Here is a 22,524-nt window from a genome sequence, read left to right as displayed (position 1 = left end):
ACTGAGTTCCAGGACAGCCAAACCTACACAGAGAAAACGTGTCTTGAGAAAAAAGAAAGAAAGAAAGAAAGAAAGAAAGAAGGGAAGTGATTGTAAAAGAGATCCAATATTGATCTCTGTTCTCCAGACGCATGTACGCACATGCTCACAGATTCCCTTTCCACAAACCCACATGAAACATGAAATTCATGAATAAAACCACAGAAAGTTGGCATGGAAGACAAAGGCTATGGCCTGAAGGAGAAATAAGAGAGGTATCAGCATCTGAGGCAGCTAAGATGTCAGGAGGTTTAAAAGAAGTCTGGAATTCAATCAAATCCAGGAACACAGAAATAACTCAAGCAAAGGAGCTGATCTGGGTGCTCAGCAGACATGTGAGTGGCTGACAGCAGACGCTTTCCTGAAGAAGAACTCTGTTTAGCTGTGATGCTTAATATTCCTTTGCAAGGCTATTTAGCAATCAACGTGAAAGGGAGGGAACAGCTGCTGCTTCCCAAATACTATCAGCAAGACAGAAAGTGGGAGAGGCGTGAATAATGGACGCAATCAAACAAGGTTTCCAGGGTTATGATTTTCAAGTCCAATGTCCTTGATAATCTACCTCTGTGTGTACTAGTTCATGTTGGTATTTACACATGTTGCACAAGCATCCAAGTACACAAATGCACAGGGCTAGAAGAAACCAGGGAAAGACTTTGGAGAAGGAATCATCAGGAGGAAGGAAAAAAATGAGAGATAGAGACCCAGTGGTAGGAGAAAATAGAGGAAGAAAAGGGAGATGATGGAGAAGGGTCAAGGGTTAAGCATCCTACCATATCTTACCACCTATATGAAGTAGGTAACTCATTTGTTTTGTTGGATATGTTTGTTTCTTTGAGACAGGGCCTCACTATGTAGCCCTGGCTGGCCTGGAACTCACAGAAATCTGCCTGCCTCTGCCTCCCAAGTGTTGGGATTAGATCTATGCATGAGGTTCATGCCTGTTAATTTCAGTGTTAGGAGACTGAAGCAAAGGGAATCTTGAGTCAGAGGTAAGCCTGGGCCTGAACTACGTCTTGAATTCTACACTAGTTACATCACAGTAAAATAGTGAAGTAGGTCTCATATGCACACACGAGCACGCTAGTAACAACAGAAGGTTTTTTCTTTAATAATTCTTTTGTTCTTCCCTTCTCCTTTTCTCCTATTTTCCATATTTGTACATGTCTTCTTCTATTGAAATGTAAGTTCTATGAGGACAAGTGAGAACACATCTATTTCATTTGCAAAGTGCAGAAGTTAGTTTAGGGTTGGTTAGTAACAGTGTGGTAAACAATTTACACAAAGGTTTATTTCTTGTGTAGGTGACATATTGGCTATGCACTGGTTATGGCTCAGATCTGTTTGTCTTCACTTTGGCACCTAGGTTTGCAGCGAGAAGAAAAAGCTGGGATATTGACGTTCTCGTGGTAGCAAGAAGACCACAGCAATACGACTCTACGGCACTGAAAGCCTCTGCTTGGAAGTGACACCATCACTTCTGCTCATATGTCAGTGACCAGCTAAGTCATATGGCCAGACTTCAATTAAAGAAAGTGAAGTGGTATAATGTGCCCCTAGGGCTGTGTGATGAAAAATTTAGCTGGTAATGCAATCTGCTACACTGCTGCATTCTCAGCACCATGCAGAATAGTTCCTGGAACAATGTACATCCTCCTATTAATGACACCATGTGGCCCTTGGCTGTTGGGAAGCTTCTTTACTAGTGTGTGCTATGAGATTGGAGAGCAGTACCTCCCTACGGTTCATATTGTGCATTGCAGAAAATTTAGATTTTTCTCAATTGTATGTAATTTGTAAGCAAAATACCTTTAGGAAACATTGCTCTTTTTACCACACCGTTTGGATGAAATGGTAGCTGCAGGAAAAGTCTACTAGGCTCCGTCAAAACAAATAGTTTTCTTTAAACCCTTTCAATGTAAAAATCTTGAAACCACCATTAGATGGGGGAAGTGCAGAGCTGGGTGAGCTAAAGGCAAGGGCTTTGGAGCCTTTCTAAAGAACACAGAGAGATGGTGAGATTGTTACTCATTCTGCCTATAGTCCTGAACGGTCAGAGAAACACTGACCTGTAAGGCATGAAATAAATAGTGTAATCTTAACATGGCTCACACTGCATTTCTTTCTTTTTTTTTTTCTTGCAATGCTGGGGTAGCCAGGACTCTGCACATACCAGGCATGCACCCTGAAACCCACCTGGTACCCCTAGTTCCCCCAAGATGAATTTCTGGCACTTTTCTTCTTCTCCTAGGTCTACTCTGTCTTCACCCTTTCCCATTTCGTGACATGACAACTTGCCCTGAGTTGTTCAAGCCAGACGCTCTCATGTTGTCCTTGAATGTTTCCTCTGTCTTTGTCTTCCCCGTATTCCATCTCTAAATATCAGCACACCTGGCAGGTCATCATCAAAATATATCCAAAAGTGGAATTTAAAATAAAAATCACACCCATTGGTCTAAGTACACTATCGTCCTCTCTTGGTTGGATTATTTTGTGATCTATTCTCGCTGTCAGCTCTTGCTGTGATGTTATTTCCAAACAACCCCAAATGTCAATTGCTAACAATAAACATTTATTTTGCTTGCTTAATGGCCTCGGGTTAGCTAGAATAGCCTTTTCTTAAGGCTTGGAGTCAGTATTTGTATCCTCTCCATATATCTCCTCCGTGAAGAACCAGCAGCCAGCTGGGACTTATTCTTTTGGCAGATGGCAGGTGCACAAGAGGCCGTACTAAATCATACAAACATTTATCTGCTAGCATCATATTCACTGGCATTCCATCAAGCACAACAAGTTACACGGCCACGTTCAGCAGCAATGGGGTAGAAAAAAGTGTTCTGCTTGCTCAGTAAGGAATTGTCAGGAAGCCACACCACAAAGGAATGCATATAAGAATTCTTCAGCAGGAAGTGAAAGTATATAATACGTTTCTTAACTATCCTCTTCGTTTCTGTCCTTTTCATTCTTGAATGAAAGTCAATTTTACTTTATCCTGTACTGTTTATCTGTCCTTGTTTTCCTTTTTTTTTTGTCCAGAAAAGGCTATTTTTTTTTATTCAAGTAACTGCAAATAGGAAACCAGAGGGGAAGCCCCAGGCTGGGACAAATACTGGTCACCCCTCCCCCAAGGGGAGGTGGTCCTACAAACTTTTCCCATCACAGTGGGCCCCCCTCACTCTGCTGCAGCATCCATGGGGCGGGCCCCATCTTCCCTAGTGTGGGGTAGTTGGTAACCAGCCTGCTGCACTCCAGCCCCCCTCCCCTAGTGTATTATGTGTGGGGGGAGACAGGCAAAATCGGGAGGATAAACATCTGGCGCTGGTAGCAGCAGCAATGTTGGGTGTCTAAGAATGAACATTGAACAACCCCCCCCCCCCAAAAAAAAACACAACTGTCCAGAGGTAGTTTGTGAACAGAGGAAAAGATGGAACCAGAACCTTGGGGGACAGGGAGGAGCAAAAGGAGGGAGGGGACAAGGCTAGCCCCTTAGTGCCCTGCTGGAGGAAGAGTCTACCTTAGGTGGGAGATGGGTGGTAACGCCCAGGTGAGAGCAGCAAAGTGGGTGGAGCCAACATCATTCTACTTCCTGTTGTCCAAGGGGCTCAGCCAACCTAGTGCAGGATCTCGGTAGGGTGGGACAGAAGGGACTGAGAAACCCACCGGGTGACACTTTGGTGGGGGGCATGCTGGGATCTAAGCATTCCTGCTGCTGCCAGGTCAGCCATTGGGGCTTGTCAGAATGAGATGGGGCGGAGACCCTTATGTCCAGGGAATGCTCCCAGGACACTCTACAGGGAAGCCAGGAATAGCTGGGCAGAGGGACCCGCAAAACAAAGCGCCCAAAGAGCAATGGCTCTGAGGGAGATGCGCAGCAGGCTGGGCTGCGGCTAAATGGAAAGTTAGCCTTGTCAGGAGGGGGGCAGGTGTGTTGGGGAGGAGGGCACAGGGACTGAACCAAATCCTGCTCCCGTGGATGAGGCAGAGCCTGCAGCTGGTGCCTGGTGCGGAAGTGTGCAGTGGGGGCCCGGAGGGACCTGGGAGCAGGGGTTCCAGTCCCAGGAGAAAACTGCTCCTTGGTGGCTAAGGGGCAGGCGGCACTGTGAGTGGTCACTGCTCCTCCTCCGAGGACTCCTGGGAGATGCCCTCCTCTTCCTCTTTCTCCAGTTTCTTGGGTCTGCCCCTTGGTCTCCTCCCCGGAGTTGAAGTGGCTTTCCGTGTCTTGGTGGTGGCGGCGCCCTTATTCTTGCTTCCCTTTGGTCGCCCCCGAGGTCTCTTCGGAGTTGGCACTTCACTGGGCTCCTTCGAAGACTGCTTGCGCGGCCTACTCCGGCCTCGCTTCTCAGTCCCATCCTTTTCCTGCTTGGAGGCCAGGGTCTGGCTGGACTTTGAGCCCGACTCGCTCATTCTCCTTCTCTATGTATGGGGCAGCTAAGAGTGAGTCTGGGCCTTCTTGGAGCCTCGCCAACACCAGAAATAGCACCGACTCGGAGTCCCAATTAGAAGAGCTGTCCTTGTTTTCTTATTATCACTCCTTTCTCTTTCCCTTCCCTCCCTTCCTCTCCCCTACCCTTCCCTCCCCTCTCCTTCCCTTCCATTCCCTCCCCTTCTTTTCCCTTCCCTTTTCCTCCCCTTCCCTTCTCTCCCTTTCACTTCCCTTCCCCCATTCCTTTCCTTTCCATTTTGAAATAGGGGCTCATTATGTCGGTCTAAGCTGGCCTGGAATGTGTTACATAGCACAGGATAGATCCCCATGCCTCAGCCTCCAAAATGCTTAATTTTCAAGTATGTACTACTATGCCTGTACTAAGACATCATTTTCCTGTGTGTACTATTTATTTGTTTGTTTGCTTATTTGCTTGCATGCTTTTGCGACAGAATCTCACTCCATAGTCTTGGCTGGCCTTACCTTCTCTATGTAGACCAGGCTGATTTCTAATTCACCCACATCTGCCTGCCTCTGCCTCCTGAGTGCTGAGATTAAAGGTGTGTGGCACCATGCCTGCTGTTTGTGTACATTTTTTAATGGAATTCTTTAATTATGCAAGGTCCTCTATCCTTTCAAGTGAGGGGAGAAAAACAGTGTCTCTATATTATGGCTATTTGGGTCTTTAGGCATTGAAGTAATGTAAGGACTCAGAGCCAAATGCCTGCACACATTTGCCTTCAGGGAAGTAGAACAAGGCCTACCATTCAAGTTTCCGGAATTGATTTTTATCTATCCTTCTTTGGTAACACATATCTGTAGTTATCAGTGACTAAAGCCAAGAGACTGGCCAAGAGGGCTAGTTTCCCCTGAAAGGGTCTCAGTGGACACCTTGGAAATAAATTGATTAAGGAGCCCCTTCGGAGTCTGCCCTGTAGAGTTTCTAGGGTCTAAGAAACTTAACTGAGCTACTGATTTGGGTCCTGAAAAACTTGGCAGGATACAAGCCTGTGAGTGTGTTTCAGTATTAGCTATATTTGCAAAATGATAACCAGAACAGCGGACAGAAGCTAATTAAGGGAGGGAAGGTTACATATGTCTCACAGTCTCAGAAGATGACCACCATTAATTGTTTCTTTCAGTATATCTGCCCACATGCAACTCCATTCGCCAAATAACCGAATCTATATCTTTTCTTTTGAATTCAGCCTAATCTTACATTTTACTTTGAATGGTAAAATATAACGCCACACCTACTTCTAGGTTTTTGTTTGTTTGTTTGTTTTGTTTGTTTGCTTGTTTTTCTCAAGTCAGGGTTTTTCTATGGAACAACTCTGGCTGTCCTGGAACTTTTTTTAATAGACCAAGCTGTCCTTGAAGTCACAGAGATCTGCCTGCTTCAGCCTTCCCAGTGCTGGAGTTAAAGGCATACCCCTTTTCTCTCCGCCTAGGTCTGAGTTTTATAAGGTCTAAAAGTTTCCTCCTTATGTCTATGATTACCATGCAGAGAAATCTGTTTATGCTGAATGAACCTTGCTGTGAGGAATTTTAATGTAGTAAGACAATATGAAAGAGGATCAAGGAACTATTGACAGGAGACCAGAGAGGCCTCCAAAAGAGCTCCTTCCCTCTGCCCTGGTTAAGCCTTCTCAACTATGTGCAGCCTTTGGAACCATCCCAGCTGAGGATCTAGGAAATATAAAGCCGGTACAAACCCTGGGTGGTACTGTGTTGAGATTCTCAGCCCACAGAAGCATAAACCAGCAGACTGGTTATGGCTCTGAGCCACTAAGTTTGGATGGCGTTCTATATATAACAACAGAAAACATGAGAGGCAGAATTTGTGTAGCATGAAGCAGTTTAGGATGTCGGTATGACTGTGAACCCAGGGTAAAGGCTGTCTGGAAAATAGCCACATGACCTTAGTTAGGTAAGTCCCTGGATCTCTCTCTATGCTTTCATTTGTCTATGTTTTTTGCTTGTCTTTAAAACAGAGTTAATATGTCCAATCAGAGTTGTGATGATTGTGTGCGTGCACGTAAAACCATTGCACGTTAACAAGGTGCATAATAAGAGCTTTGTAAGTAGGTGCAGTTGTGCTGATGACAATAATATGTTATTTCCATTATGTACCAATCACATTTTCATTTCTGTCACATCTACTTTATTCAGTCCCTGGGACCCCTGAAGAACAATACCACCCAAAGTACCCAAGGAGAAAAAAAAAAATTTACCACTCCCCTTGATACTAGTCTTTGTACAGAGAATGCACTCAGGATTTTTGGGTTCAATTAAAGGCCTCAAATCATTTCTGACTGGCAGAGGAAAGAGCTAGATCCCCCCCCCCCATCCAATTTTCCTCTGGATTTTCATTTTGCGTAGGCAAATGTTCAAGTTTGCATTCTTCAAACATATATTCACAGGCTGTCATGGGAGCAGAGGAAAAAGACAACTCAGAAACCCACTGGAAGGCAGTGGAGGTCAATGTAGAGAAGGAGCCTCGTATAATCTATGACATCAATAATTCACTGGAAGAAATGAGGGCTGGTGTTTGTAAATTACTACTTGCCAAGCTTTTCCATGGGACCTGACAAGTTCATGTGGCCTCTCCAAGTTCCTACCTCTGCCAGAGGGCAACAGTGTAGATCCTGGAAGATTGGCTTCCATGCGAAGTAAAGTAGATAATAAGTATTTGCACCCCTCCTTGTCACTCTGAAGGGAATGCAAGCTGCCAAGGCTGAGAGGAGTGGGAGTTGAGTGTTCATCTGACTAATCTGTACATCAGCAGGATGCAGCCTGAGCCCAGGTAGGGGGATGCAATGGAAAGAAAGAGCTGGGCCCTGCCCCTGAACAGTGATATACAAACAGGGCTTGGGGGACTTAGAGGATGTGACCAGAACAGGAAGTCAGAAAGAGGGAAAGGGTCAGAGGGCAAAGTCCTTCCTCTGTCTTCCCTTATCTCTTTTGCCACCTGTTTCCACTTCCTTTACTTTTCCCACTTCCTCCCTCCTACCCCCACTACACTTTCTTCTTGTTTTCCCTCCAAACATCAAAACCATATCCCTTCTCCCTTGTGTGATGTTCTTTTATGTACTCAGGAGTGTCATTTCCTTGAAGAGCTGAGCTCATTCTAATGAAAACCCCTAATGCCCATTCAACTGGAAAAACCAAGAAAGAGCTGCCTGAGGACTGAGAAGATGGTTCAGTTGGTAAAGTGCTTGCCACACAAGTTTGGGGGATCAAGAGTGTAGCTACTCACAGAAAAGGCCAGACTTGGTGGTGAATGACTACAATATCAGAGCTAGGTAGGAAGATTCCTCAGGCTTGCTGGCCAGTTAGTCTAGACCAGCCAATGAATCTCAGGTCAGTGTGAGATTCTGCCTCATAAGAATATGAAGGAATAGTCAGGCATGGTAGCACAAGGCTTAATTCCAGCTCCTGAGAGGCAGAGACAGGAGACTATCTGTGAAGGGGGACCAGTAGAGAGGGCAGTGTTCAGGATGTAAATAAATAAGTAAAGAAAGAATATCTATCCGGGAGTTTGAGACCAGCCAGGGCTCAATAGTGAGACTCAGTCTCAGAAGTAAACTGGCCATGGTGATACACACGGGCAGATCTTCATGAGTTCAAAGCCAGTCTGGGCCATAAAGTGAGATTCTGTCTCAATAAATAAATACATAAATAAATAAATAAATCACACCTAAACACATGTGCTGATGAGTGCACATGAGCACACGAACAGACACATAGAGGGGGAGGGGAAGGAGAGAGAAAAGAAGAGAAAGACAGAGAAGAGAGATATTTGAGTGAGGCCTGTGAAAGACCAGGAAAGCTCTACAATCCAATCGGTGTCTGGAGGGTCAGGGCAGGGCCAAGTGGACAGGCTAGTTTGGGCAGCTTCTTTGTTGCTGGAGAAACCAGGCAGCTTGCTTTCAACACCAAAGGCCTCAGGGTGCTGGGTAGGGTCTGTAGCTAATTAACAACAGAATGTTGAAAGGCCAGTGTGGAGTGTGCTGAGAATGGAAAAAGAAAACCACTCTCTCTCCAGGGAGCTACCGATTGCTGTGTCACTTAGCCCTCTGTGCATTCCAACAGGGCCGCTGTCTGCTGGGCATGTGATGTTTCCAGAAGCAAAAAATAGCCCGTGGTAGCTGCGAGAGGCTCTGTTTATAGAGTTCCGGCCTTCTCACCACCTGTGAGTTACTCAGATCCAAGCAGTCCTTTGGGGGTTAAAAAAAAAAAAAGGAACAGGCTTTCTCTGAAGAGCCTTTCATCTTTCTCCCATCCATAGCACCAGGCATGCTGCTGCCTCTGGGTTCCTCTCCTTCCTGGATGTGCCCTTGGGTCCTGAGCACTTCACCATACCCTCACTGTCTCTAATGGTTTTTAAAGTTCTTACCTAATTTTCTTTCTTCAGGTCTCAGTAGGCAGCCTAATCTAGCCTGGAGCCTACTACAGTGTAGCCTTAGCTGACCATGCAGTCATGATCGACCTACCTCAGATAATGGCGTACTAAGATTATAGATGGCATTTCCTTCTCTTTCACTACAAGCCGGCTGAGGAACCTAAGCTGTTTTCACTAATGCTGACTCCTTCCCGAATGCTGCTCCTATACATCATGGTATTCTTGGAAGCTCTCACAACTGGGTAACGGGTTCACCTCCCCAGCGAGTGTTTTGTTTATGTGGATTGGTTTTATTTGTTTGTTTTGAGACAGAGTCTCCCATAGCACAGGCTGGCCTCAAAGTTGATGTAGCCAAGGATGACTTTGAACTCCTGTCTCCCTCCCCCTTTGGAGCATGGAGGTTATAGGCATGTACCACCACAAGGTTTTTGCAGGGTTCGGGATTGACCCAGAGGGCTCCATGCATATGAGGCAGGCACTTTAGCACCCAGGCGCTATTCACGACCTGATGGACCACCAAATTCTTTAAGCAAGGAAGTGACAAGTAGTGTGATTCTCAGGCAGGCAGGTCATAAGTATACTATTTTTGAAGCCTGTGGGTTTTCGTCTGTCGAATCATCCCAGCAATCTGGGTTAGCAGCTAGAATCCCAGCTCATGTCTCAGACTAGCCTCCTTATGCCCTTGGAGTAGGGGTTAGCCATTCAAAAACAGTCGGAGGGCTCAGGCAGCTCCAAAACTGAAAGAAACTATCTAGTGGGTAGCTAGCCTGATTTCTTTAGCAAACTGGAAAGTGTATGCCTGTCTGTCTTATGAAAGGGTGTGAAGATGGAGATAATAGACTGTCACAGAAAGCTTTGCCTCAGTGCTGGCCAGATAAAGAGTAACGAGGTATATCTGGGAGGGAACATATGCTCTGTTCAAACAGGGCAGATTGCTCTACAGCCGCAGCTCAGTACTGCTATGTGTTAGGCTGTTTAAGGAGAGATGCCGGGGCTTTCACGTTTTCAAGAGAACCCCAAGAGCTGATGCTTGTTAATGCAAAAATCTCCTCACTGTTCAATGTTATCATCAGTTAACTGGAAAATAGGATATAAATATTAAGCATGAAAGCAAAGCTAGGCTGCATTGGGCCTTCAGTACTCTCTGCTGGAGGGCATTGGAATGTGTAATTTAGCATTAAATCAGCCCAGAATTCTTCTTTAATATTTATGGTCAATCTATATGTATAAATATGTATGTGGAGAAAGAGACAGAAATTGTACACATTTACATAGCACAGGGTGATATTTCAATACATATGCAAGATGAATAATGACCATATTGACCATATCAATGCAATTAGCACAGCCATCACCAGAGATATTTATCATTTCTTTGGGTTGGAGCATCAGAAATCCTCTCTAACAGCCATTTTCATGTATTATGTTAATTGCTGTCACTCGTGGTAACAGTACTGTATATGGAACATTAGAAGCTATTTCTCCTATCCAACTGCACGCCTATACTTATTAGCCACTTTCATTCTAATACCATCTCCCTACCATTAAGCTCATGGGGGATACCTTTATCCTCTCAAGTTCAATCAGACCAACAACTTTAGATCCCACATATGAGAGATCATATGGTCCGTGCCCTTCTGCACTAACCTTATAATAGCTTCATGATCTATTCATGTTATCAGAATGACTATGGACCCAAAGTACTTAAGCTTGGGTATTTTTTTCTTCTTCTTCTTAGAGATAGCTTAGTGGTTAGGATCACCAGCTGCTCTTCCAGATGATACAGTTCAGTTCTCAACATCCACATGGTGGTTCCTAACTGTAACCTCAGTTCAAGGGGTCCAACACCCTCTTCTGGCTTCTGCAGGTACTGCACACATGAACATAGCCATGCAGGCAGGAGAAACACTCATACACATAAAGACAAATTAGTTAATCAATTAATTGATTAATAAAAACAAAGTCTAAAGTATAACTTGTTTCAATAAATAGACAATGACAATAATAAAAGCCATCGTGACAAAAATTAAAATCTATGGTTCTTTTCTTTTCTTTTCTTTCTTTTTTTTTTTTTTTTTTTTTTTTTTTTTGGTTTTGAGACAGAGTCTCTCTACCCTTGACTGGCTAAAATTCAGAGATCTGCTTGCCTTTGTCTCCCAAGTACAAGGACTAACAGTGTGCAACATCATGCCCACCAAGCCTATGAACTTTGGTGTTGAATATGTCCTTGAATGCTAAGTGTCATTCACCTGTACTAGAGTAGGTGCATAAAATACTGGTCTCAGAATTTAGCAGCTAGAGCACACCCTGGTTAGGAAAGCAAATCCTCAGTGAAAATAACTCAGTTGTCCATGCCAAATTTAATCGTTTTAGCAATCTCTAGCAGGACAGAAGAAAAGGCATTGACTTTAATCAATAGAAGTTAAAAGGGGGAATTTTCTTGAAGGGTACATAAATAATTTCTCTTTGTCTAAAACCTCCTCAACTGACTTATAAACATAACTAATCCCCATATGTTGAAATTTCTTCTTTTTCTCATCATTGACTTTCTGTTATTCTAGGTTACATAGAAAGACCCCGTGTCAATTCAGTCCTAAAATTTCTACAACTATTTGTTGAATATCTCCTGTGTATTGGATACTGTGCTGGCCATTAAACATAAAACAGCAAGCAAGACATTTGCCACTACTACTACACTCTGGAGCTAAAGAAGGTTAATCAGATTCAGAGAAGGAACCTCATGAAGTACACTCTGTGACTTGGGACGATACGTATACATATGGAGATGCCACCACATTCTGAGACTCTAGCAAAAGATTATGATTTTTTTGTTTGGTTTGAGACAGGGTTTTACTACATAGCTGACTTGAAGCTTACTATGTAGACTTAGCTGGCCTCCAACTTATAGAGAACCACCTGCCTCGGCCTCCCTAGTGCTGGAATTGCAGTTATGTACCTCCACACCCTGTGATAGTTTGCTCTGTAAAAACAACAACAAAATAGTAGCTGGAGAGATGGCTCGGTGTATAAGAGAACATACTTCTCTTGTAGATGACCCAAGTTCAATTCTCAGAACCCATGTCAGGTGGCTCACAACTGCCTGTAACTCTCGCTCCGGGGGGATCTTATGCCTTTGGCCTCTATGGGCACTGGCATTCACATACTCATACACAGGCCAACACAAATAATTTTTTTTAAATAAAATCTTTTAAAACGAGGGGGAAAGTTTGTGAGCCTTGGAATCAAGCAGTCTTCTATTTGACTTACTTTTCTGCCTGCGTGCCTTTTGGCAACTGTATAAAATGTCTTTATGCTTTGGTCATGTGTATGAAATGGAGATAACATTAGTACCTACGATGTACAATCCTTTTCTTAGCAGAGGAATTGGTGCTTCACCCTCAGAAACACCAGATTCTACTCTCTAGAATCCCTGGGTTCATTACCCAGAACCTACATGATGGCCCACAGTGAGCTGTAACTCCAGTTCTGGGGGATCTAATGACTTCCTCTGACTTCCGTTGGCTCCAGGATGCAAGTGGCAGAGATATACACAGTCCGGTGCACACACAGACACAATAAATTTTAAAAAATGCCAGATTCCCTTTCTTGTCGCTCATCTCTCATTGGAAAATGATGCCACTAGCTTTTTCTTGGGGACATACACTTCTGAGATTATTTTTCTTGGTGGAGATGAGCAGTGCCAACGCACCTAGTTTTGTTACTTTCTCTCTGCAGACCTTTATACTGGCTCTGGACGCAGTTAGGGATAACTCATGAGTCCAACTTGCATGGGCTTTCAAGAGTTCATTAGCCACATTTTTTCTAACTTTCTGTTGGAGGTGGCATGTTGTTAACTTGATGGTAGATATGGTAGGGGTATTTACACCACAAAAATTGGCACATGTTACATACAAGTCAGAGATTTTTAACCCCCAAATAGCTAGTTGATAAATATGTGCCAGCATACTACTACCTATATGGATATATGGAGCAGGAAACTTAGTGAGTCTTCTGGCACATGCCCTGCTTTAGGTAAGTGCTAATGTAAACAAGGATTGTCCTGCACTCTAAAACGTAATCACCAATCTTACTTTAAACTTCTTATACATGCAGACTTGATGTGGTAATCTTTTTCTAAACAGTATTTTGAAAGAATGTATACAATATATTTTTAATCAGTTTTCTCTCCTCCAATCCCGCCCAATTCCTCCCCTCTACCCTTCCCACCTAACTTTATATTCTTTTATCTCTCTTTAAAACAAACAACAACAAAAAAACATTATTTTACATATATACACACAAGGAAAAAAAAGAGAAAAACCAACACACAAAAATGAAAATCAATGAACAGCTGGGCAGGACATGGGCCCTTAAAATTTCTGCCAGATAAGCTCTGGAGCTTGATTCCACCCAAGCTGAAGGACTTGCTTTTCTATATCAGCTTCCTGGCCTACCTACTGCTCTGGCTTGGTGGATAACAAGATTTTGTAGAGGCCTGCATTGAAGGCAGGTTTGTATTGCCAATATTATTGATATTGTTTTTAAAATAGTATTTTAAAATGCTATTTATCTGCTGTGAGGGACCCTGACAAATCTTATGCTGAAATTCTTGAGGCATTCCGTCCAATGCATTGGATGCCTTCAAAGGCTTCCTCCTGTTCAACCTGAATATTCTCTGAAATTTATTGAATCTCTTCCGTGACAGTTGAAGTTTAGGTTAATTGATATGTTAGCACCTGCAATTAAAGTAATTATTGTGAGTTAAAAAAAATAAAATGAAAATCAAAACAAACCAATGAGACAAAACAAATACCCAAATCAAAGCAAAATGATACCATTGAACTTGGTTTTTGTTGGTCAACGACTGCTGGGCATGGGACCTGTCATGAGGTATGGTGTTAATATACTCAGTGAGACTGCATTGGAGAAAACTGATTTTTTTTCCTTTGCCAGTGGGTATCGGTTGCCGACACTTCTTGATTGGAGAAGGGGGCTGTCCACTTCCCCCTTGGTACAGTACTGATAGAGTTGACCTCATCCTTGTCCCTGCCCTTCTCAGCCTTTCTTCCACACAAGTGTGTGTTAGCCAATATTCATTCATCATTCAGCATTTACCAGCTTCTTATCTCAAAATATACAAAATTCCTGGCTTTCTGGAGCTGACATTTCAGTGGAGTGACACAGGTGGAAACATAATAAATATTAAACATAATGTACACTAAGGCAAAAAAAATAAAGCAGGGAAAGGGATCTAGGAAATATTTAGAGGTAGCAAGCAAGGTTAGGAAAGCTTATTGAAAGTGATTTTGCTTAAACACTCAAGTGGGTAAACAACTTAATACTAATGGCTCATGCGCAGATATCTAAGCAAAGAGAATCCACAAGCTTCCACACTAAGCCTATGCATTGGTTCTTCTATACATTCAGTCACAACCTATTGATTCGATGTCTCGAGCCAGACATTGTATTCACCGGAAGCTGAATAATTGTCAGTGCTTACTGTGTGCTCACCATGCACAGAGCATTGTTGCAAGCATTTTCCATGCTGGCATTCATTTACTCAAGATAACCTGAGAGGCAAGTTTCATCTTATAGTTCCATTTGACAGATAAGGAAATTGAGGCACTGGTATAGAAATGTTCAAGACGTGTTACAGATCCTCAAAACTCTCTCAATCTAGTGAAAAAAAATAGACATGTGATAATGCCATCCTCAAAAGAAGTTCCCAGTCTGATGACAATCTAGATACATAGGCAATTATAATATAGCCCAGAAGAAGGAAGAACACTTTTGTGTTCCAGTCTCAGAGGTTGTCCACAGCAGCCAGTGGTTTCTCCTTGGAAGCCATTGCTTTGTAATAAGCAGAGAGAAGTAAAAAGTTTGCTATCCAACTCATTGTAAGACATGTAAGTGATGTCATCCACAACATCTTATGGTAGCCTCTTTTTATTAAAAAAAAAAAGGCCTCAGGGAATATTTATCTTAAATTCCAGAAAGAGAGAACCCCAAATCTTCACTTACAAGGGACAGAAATAATTTTAATGCTATTGGCATTATTACTTCTGTGATTAATCAGATTTCTACCCTTGCCTTAGCTACTACACAGCTTGGAAATCAACTGTGGTCTGTCTCTGTCTCTCTAGGAATGGAATCTCTTGTCAGGTATTTTTCTAGGTGAAACTTAAGGTGATGTTTTGTTTCTTTTCTTATCTCTGGTTTCCTTTCTTCCATTCTCTTTCTCTTTCTTTCTTTTTATCTTTCCTCCCTCTTAGTTCCTTCCTCCTTTCCTTTTCTCTCTCATTTTAATAGTACTGGGGATGGAACTCAGGACCCCGAGTATATGTGTGTATGCTGAGCAAACCCTCTACCACTGAGCTACACCCACAGCTCTTAACACTGATTGTCTTTGGTCATGATTTTATAACATCTTTGCATTTAAAAGGCTGCCTCAAATATTTATAAGAATAAAGAATAAATAGATTGTTGTGGTCTCCACTAATGCGTGATTTCACTTCTAACACTTTCTTTTTTATATTGTTATTGCACATTTTATTACTGTGTAAATTACACATATATAACAATAGATTCTTTTGCTTCAAACAACCAGTTTCCTCTTAAATAACATTGAGAACATAATGGGGAAGGCTATGTGCACAGTGCCCATTCTTGTGTTTGTTGTTTTTTTCTTGTTTTGTTTGTTTGTTTGTTTGTTTGTTTTTATTGGATAGTATATGTATTTACATTTTAAATGTTATCCCCTTTCCAGGTCCCCCTCTTTCTCATCCCTACCTGCTCCTATAAGGAAGCTCCTCCTCCCACCCACTCACCTCCATCTTACCACTCAGACATTCCCCTACACTAGGGAAAGGAGTCTACACAGGAACAAGGGCCTCTCCTTCCATTGATGCTCCCTGACAAGGCCATCCTCTGCTACATATGCAGCTGGAGCCATGGGTCCCTTCATGTGTTGGTGGTTTAGTCCCTGGGAGTTCTGGGATGTCTGGTTGGTTGATATTGTTGTTCTTTCTGTGGTGTTGCAGTCCCCTTCAGTTCCTTCAGTCCTTTCTCTAACTCCTCCATTGGGATCCCTGTACTCAGTCTGATGGTTAGCTACAAGCATCTTAATCTGTATCAGTAAGGTTCTGGCAGAGCCTCTCAGGAGGCATCCATATTAGGTTCCTGTCAGCAAGCAGTTCTTGGCATCAGCAACAGTGTCTGAGTTTGGTGGCTGCATATGAGATGGATCTCCAGGTAGGGCAGTCTCTGGATGGCCTTTCCTTCAGCCTCTGCTCCTCTATTTGTCCCTGTATTTTCTCAGATTTGTTCTCCATCTGCCATTCTTTCCCTTCTGGTGAAGGGCTTCCTTTAACATTTCTTGAAAGACAGATCTGGCAGGGGAAGGTGGCACACCTATAATCCAAGCAATCAGGAGGCAGAGATGGGTGGATCTCTGAGCTCCGGGCCAGCCAGGGTTACACAGTAGGACCAAATCTCAAACAACAAAGCCGAACAAACAAAACCATCAAAAAAAAAAAAAAAGAAAGAAAGAAAGAAAGAAAGAAAGAAAACAACACTAAATGTATTGGTGCCTTATTAATTAATTTATTCCTTCATGCATGCATGCATGCAATTTATTTTATTTATTTGTTATTTTTAGAGACAGGATCTCACTATGTAACTCTAGCCATTCCTTCCAGCACTTTCAATAGCCTGAAAATACAGGGCAGCATAGTCAAATACTGAAATGAAGGAAGATTGAATATTCAATGCAGGGAGGAGGCAGATGACATTTTTATGTGACTGTATACAAAATTAACTCCGAACAATCCTTACCATTCCTATATACAAATGGCAAATGGACTGATAAAGAAATCAGCGAAACAACACCCTCCACAATAACCACAAACAATATCAAATATCTTGGGGTAATCCTAACCGAGAAAGTGAAAGATTTGTATGTCAAAATCTTCAAGTCTTTAAAAGAAAGAAATTGACGATATCATAAGATGGAAAGATCTCCCCTGCTCATAGACTAGTAGCATTATCATAGAAAAATGGCCATCTTACCAAAAGCAACCTACAGATTCAACACAATCTGCATCAAATTTCCAACACAATTCTACACAGACCTAGAAAGAACAATTCTCAACTTCCTATGGGAAAAATTTCAGGATAGCCGAAACAATTCTGAACATAAAAGAACTTCCTGAGGTATCACCATCCATGACCTCAAGTTGTACTACAGAGTTATAGAAATAAAAACCACATGTTGTTGTGTTATTGGCAATAAAACAGATATGTTGATTAATAGAATCTTATCAAAGACTGAGATATAAATCCACACACCTATGCACACCTGGAGTTATATATGTCCTGAACTACACAAAAGAAAAAAAAAAGCATCTTCACTAAATGGTGTTTGTCTAACAGGATGTCTACATGTAGAAGAATTCAAATAGACCCATATCTATCATCCTGCACAAAACTCAGGTCCACGTCGATCAAAGACCTCAACAGATGTACTGAACCTGACAGATGAAAAAGTAGAGAATATCCTTAAATACATTAGCACAGAAGATACTTCATTTTTTAAAAAATGAAACAGTCCCTAAGTTCTGTGTCTAAGTGAAATCTCTCTTCCTGTGGTTTTGGGGTACATGCTTGTCGTCCTATTTTTCTTCTTCCCCCTCCTTCTTTATTTATCATTTCTTCTATTATTAGAAGATTTCACTTATTTAAAAATTTTTATTTTAAATTATGTGCATATGTACCTGTGTGAGAAGGTGGCCATGAAGTCCAGAAGAAGGTATTGAATCTACTGGAGCTGTAGTTACAGGGGTGAGCTACCAACATGGGTGCTGGGAATTGAACTCTGCTTTTTGTCAAGAGTACCATGGGCTCTTAACCACTGAGCCATTTTAACCAACCTCTAGCTCTCAGTATATTACTACAATGCTTGGCATTGTGTTGAGATTTTAACTTTACTTAAAGGTGCTTACCTCATAAACTTGCGAAGACTATTGCTTCCATTTTATAGGCAGAAAATGAACTCCTAAGAGGTTAGGTAAGTGCCAAGGTCACATGATTAGTAAGTTCAGGAGTTAACTCTGAACCCAGGGTATCTACAATAATAATACTATTTATGGTGACCACGCATTCACTGTGCCTCTCTAATTACAACATCTACAACAACCTTGTTAGACAAATATTACTCCTACTTCATAAATATATTAAAGTCCTGAAAGGTTTATAACTTTTCCAAATTTATGTAGCTTACAGGTAGTGTAGTTTTCCATTTAAATTTTGGCTAGTGTTACCATTTTAATGGGAAGATTTTTTTTTAAAGAATTTGTTTTATGTGTATGAGTACACTGTAGCTGTCTTCATACACACCAGAAGAGGGTATCGGATCCCATTACAGATGGTTGTGAGCCACCATGTGGTTGCTGGGATTTGAACTCAGGACCTCTGGAAGAGCAGAGTGCTCTTAACTACTGAGCCATTTCTACAGCCCTGATGGGAAGATTTACAAAGGTAATTTTTAAATCTTGGGTAATATTGTTTAAATGCTGCAGGCCAATAGATAAGCCAGATATACAGTCGTCAATTTTAGCAGGTCACATTTTCCTAATGACTCTTGTGAAAGAAATATAAACAATTCTCAATGTTGGCATCCACACCTGGTACAGCTGTTTCTGAAGCATTAGCCTTTTGAGAGATAAGAAGCTAAAGCCCTTCGTTCCAGAGCCTTCTTACCATTCTACTAATCCTGTCCCTCCTTGACAACCTCTCCCATACTCTCGTGCCACAAAACAAACTGGGCCTGTGTGAGAGAGCACACACAGGGACATTCAGCCTGACCTCCCACCAAAGAAGCCCACGGAGCCAGAAATAAATGAATCTGGGCTTGACAGGTCCGTTTCCACAAAGCATCATTCTAAACTGTCATTGTCTTTTGAAGCCTCTCAGCCTGGCTCCTGATTCATGGGAGATATGCTCTGACTTGCAGTCTTGTCACCCTAGTGCACACAAAGCATTAATCTTGCGAGGTTTCCCACCTCCAATGACAGCACAGGGTAATCAGACAGAATTATAGCTCTGAGTTGGTTGTGATCATGGGATTCACACCATCTGAACTGCTCAGTCTCCTGTGTCCGTGTTCATAGTTTGTCTTTTCTTGGAAACCGAGGGCACATTTCTGCTTTTTTTTTTTTTTTTTTTTTCTGTTCTGCATACATTTCTCCAAGAAGCTCTGAGTCTGTTAAGGAAAATCATTCATTTGGATCACTCACAAGTAGCACCATCTGATAAAAGGGTGCTACCTATGGCAAAAGGGACCAGAACAGAGGCTGTGATTGGGAGATGCAGTGTGTGTATACCTGTAGTGCAGACATCACTGCAAGGGCTTTGGTGGGGGCAGGGACACTTCCTCTTAGACTTATTTAGTTATAGGTTCCAGTCTCTGAATGGAGACATCCTCTGAAGCACACTAATGTGTTTCAAAGAATGAATTTGACAATCCACATGTATAACTAAACATAATGAAGTTTCTCTGTTGACAATGTTTTCAATTAATCATTCAATTAATCACTCACACGTTCAGGACTGTTAAGCCAGGCATAATACTAATCCCAGCACTAGAGAGGCAGAAGCAGGCAGATCTCTGAGTTCAAGGCCAGCTTGGTCGACAGATGGAGTTCCAGGGCAGCTCGGACTACAAAGAGAGACCCAGTCTTGAAAAACAGAAGTTAAAGCTACTTAAAGAACTACACCAGGAACTTTCTCTTAGCCTGCCTTGATCACCCTATTATTTGTCTAACTTCCGAATAATTAGCCAGCTTCATTAATTCTCATTTTGAGAAATGATCACTTTGCAAATGCAAACCTGGCTGGAATTGAACTCATGACCCGCCTGTTTACTCACTTTTTTTTTTTTTTAAGAGATGGGCTTTTGCTATGTAACTCAGGCTGGCCTTGAACTCACAACCCTCCTTCCAAAAGTTTCAGTTCAGTGTCTAACATATAACACTGTACACAGCTATAAATGTCCAATTTTGGGAGAGGGAAAAAGTGTGTGTGCTTAGTTCAAGGAGAAAAATAGTTTTAACACCAGCAAAATGACTAGTACCTAATTACTATTCCTTCCATATTGGTTGAGTGGAAGAATAAATGAATGTATGAATAAAGTTTTAATTTGCACAGTGCAATGATAAATTACTTAGCTGCTGCTGTATAACAAGTTTCTCCCACGATTTGTTTTTTGTTTGTTTGCTTGGTTGGTTGGTTTTGTTTTTGAGATAGGATCTCACTATCTAGACCAGAGTGGCCTCAAACTCACAACGATCACCACCACCACCACCATCACCACCACCTCTGTCTTCTGAGTTTTACGATTAAAAGTGTGCAATACCTCACCCAGCAACTTTTTTGTTAATCTTTATTTATTTGTGTGGATCTGTGCATTCTATTGCAAGGCTGTGGGAATTGGTTCTATCTTTCCACTAAATGGGTCCTGAGGATTGTACTCAGGTCGACAGGCTTGGCAGAGAATGCCTGTACTCACTGAACCATCTTGCCTGGCCTCCAGCTGATATTGTGAAATAACAATTTATTATCTCCTTCAGTATCTAAAGGTCAGAAATCCAGAAGTGGTTTATCTGAGTAGTTCTTGCTCAGATTACAAAAAAGCTGCAGGCTGGGGCAGCACTGTCAACATTCTGCTAAGGCTGGGTGATGTAGTCACACACACACACACACACACACACACACACACACACACACACGTTACTGGGCCTTTGAATGTTGTGTAAACATAAGATGCAATCATTTTTCTTACAAACTGAGGTATCATCAAAATGTGTGTGTGTTGTGTTTTCTTAGGGATTGAGTCCAAAGTGTTGTGTATGCTAGGCAACCTTTGCACTACTGAGCTACATATCAGCTCATTGTCAAAATGGTATTACCAATGGAGTGAGTTCTATTTGTTTTGTTTTGTTTTGTTTTCAGAGAGGGAGAGGCCAGGTGTTGAGTCAGACTCTTATGAAACTGGTGTCCAACTTGCTATCTGTAGCCAAGGCTGACCTTGGATCCCTGATTCTTCTGCCTTTGCCTCCCCAGTGCTGGAATTACAGATGTAGGCCCCTATGCCGATCTTAAACTGATTATTTTTACCTTTTCTGAAAACTCTGGCTTTACTGTAAAAAAAATGGATAGGAGAAAGAAAAGCAGGAAGAAATGAGATCTGTTGAAAAGCTGTTACAAAGAGGCAGACATATACCACTTATCTCTTAGGAGACCAAGGCTGGTACATTTCCAGTTCAGTGTCAGTTGTGAGTGTACAGTGAGTGTATACACACACACACACACACACACACACACACACACTTGACTTTACTAGTGAGAGATGACAGTACTCTAGATTGGGGTGATATTAGTAGCAACAGCTTGTATTATAGGAGTAGAACTAATTCCATATTGACTTGGATGTGAAGTGGGTGAGGCAGAGAGTGAACACAGATAGGAAAGGGAATAAGGGCCTTTGTTTGTACAGGCAGAGTAGCGGGCACTTTAAATTGGAACAATGAAGAATTCAAGAAGCTTATAAAACATCTACGTGGAAATGTCTAGCTGCTCTCTAGTTCTCTGGGCAGTGCAGTTCAGAAGAGAGCTCCGGGATAGAGATTTTACAGTCATTGGCTTATGGTTCAATGAGACAAGGGTGTGAAAAAGATTGCCCAGGGGAGAGTGTGTTGTAGGAAAATGAAAATCCTAGAGGGGGAAATCCCAAGGATCAGCCACACTTAATAGACAGATGCAGGATAAAGTACTCACTATGAAGTGGCCAGAGGGGACAGGAAACCTGTCAAAGGTGGAAAGCTAATGTGTCTTGAAAGGAGGGAAAAGAAGCCTTGATAACACCAGTGGCAACTGCTAAGAAGGTCACAGGGCATGAGGATTGAAAGACCCCATTGAATTTACCAACAAGGTGCTCACTGGTAATCTTCCTGAATGTAATGGCTGGGAACTAAGGGGGCATTCCTGGCTCAGTCTCCTTCTCTAAACTGGGGTAGCTCTGGGAGAATCACAGGCCTCCATATGGACTTCCTTCTCAGCTACAACCTCAGCCCTTTGAGCAGTAAAGTTCATTCTCCTTGGCCAGGAGACGATCATAAGTTATAGCTGCCAACACTGAGTGAATGCTCTTTTGCTTTGAATGTGACCTGTCTGCTCCCAAAGTCAAACTGAAATTTGGTCACCAGTATAGCAGGGTGAAAGGCTGTGGGACCAAGAAGAGATGTTTGGATCATAGGTGCTCTACCCTCTTGAGAGATTATTGATTCCCTGAACTGGGTACTATCCCATGGAAATAAAGGGGTTTTTTATTGGATATTTTACATATTTACATTTCAAATGTCATCCCTTTTCCCGGTTTCCCTCTCTCCCATCCACCTCTGCTTCTATAAGGATGCTCCCCCACCCACTCACCCACCCTGGTATTCCCGTACACTGAGGAAATGAGCCTTTATAGGACCGAGGGCCTCTCTTCCTATTGATGCCAGACAATGCCATCCTCTGCTACATATGAGGCCAGAGCCATGGGTCTCTCCATGTGTGCTCTTTGGTTGGTGTTTTTGTCCATGGGAGTTGTAGAGGGTCT

The 22,524-nt window shown here is 42.4% G+C and overlaps 1 protein-coding gene across 1 annotated transcript; it reads right to left on the bottom strand.

Moving 5' to 3' along the window:
- Positions 1 to 4,006: 4,006 nt before the first annotated feature.
- On the bottom strand, positions 4,007 to 4,472 carry LOC308415925 (high mobility group protein HMG-I/HMG-Y-like). Its single transcript, XM_080910944.1, has one exon. It carries the CDS (start codon positions 4,441 to 4,443, stop codon positions 4,147 to 4,149), a length of 297 nt encoding a protein of 98 aa, XP_080767070.1. The 5' UTR covers positions 4,444 to 4,472; the 3' UTR covers positions 4,007 to 4,146.
- Between the last annotated feature and the right edge of the window lie 18,052 nt (positions 4,473 to 22,524).

Source organism: Micromys minutus (genome assembly GCF_963924665.1).
Source record: "Micromys minutus genome assembly, chromosome: X".
NCBI classification, from domain to species: Eukaryota; Metazoa; Chordata; class Mammalia; order Rodentia; family Muridae; genus Micromys; species Micromys minutus.
This window is presented reverse-complemented; position numbering and strand designations above follow the sequence as displayed.

Bases quoted from the DNA above. Each gene is read 5' to 3' on its own strand.
- LOC308415925 (XM_080910944.1), bottom strand. From the start codon at position 4,443: ATGAGCGAGTCGGGCTCAAAGTCCAGCCAGACCCTGGCCTCCAAGCAG.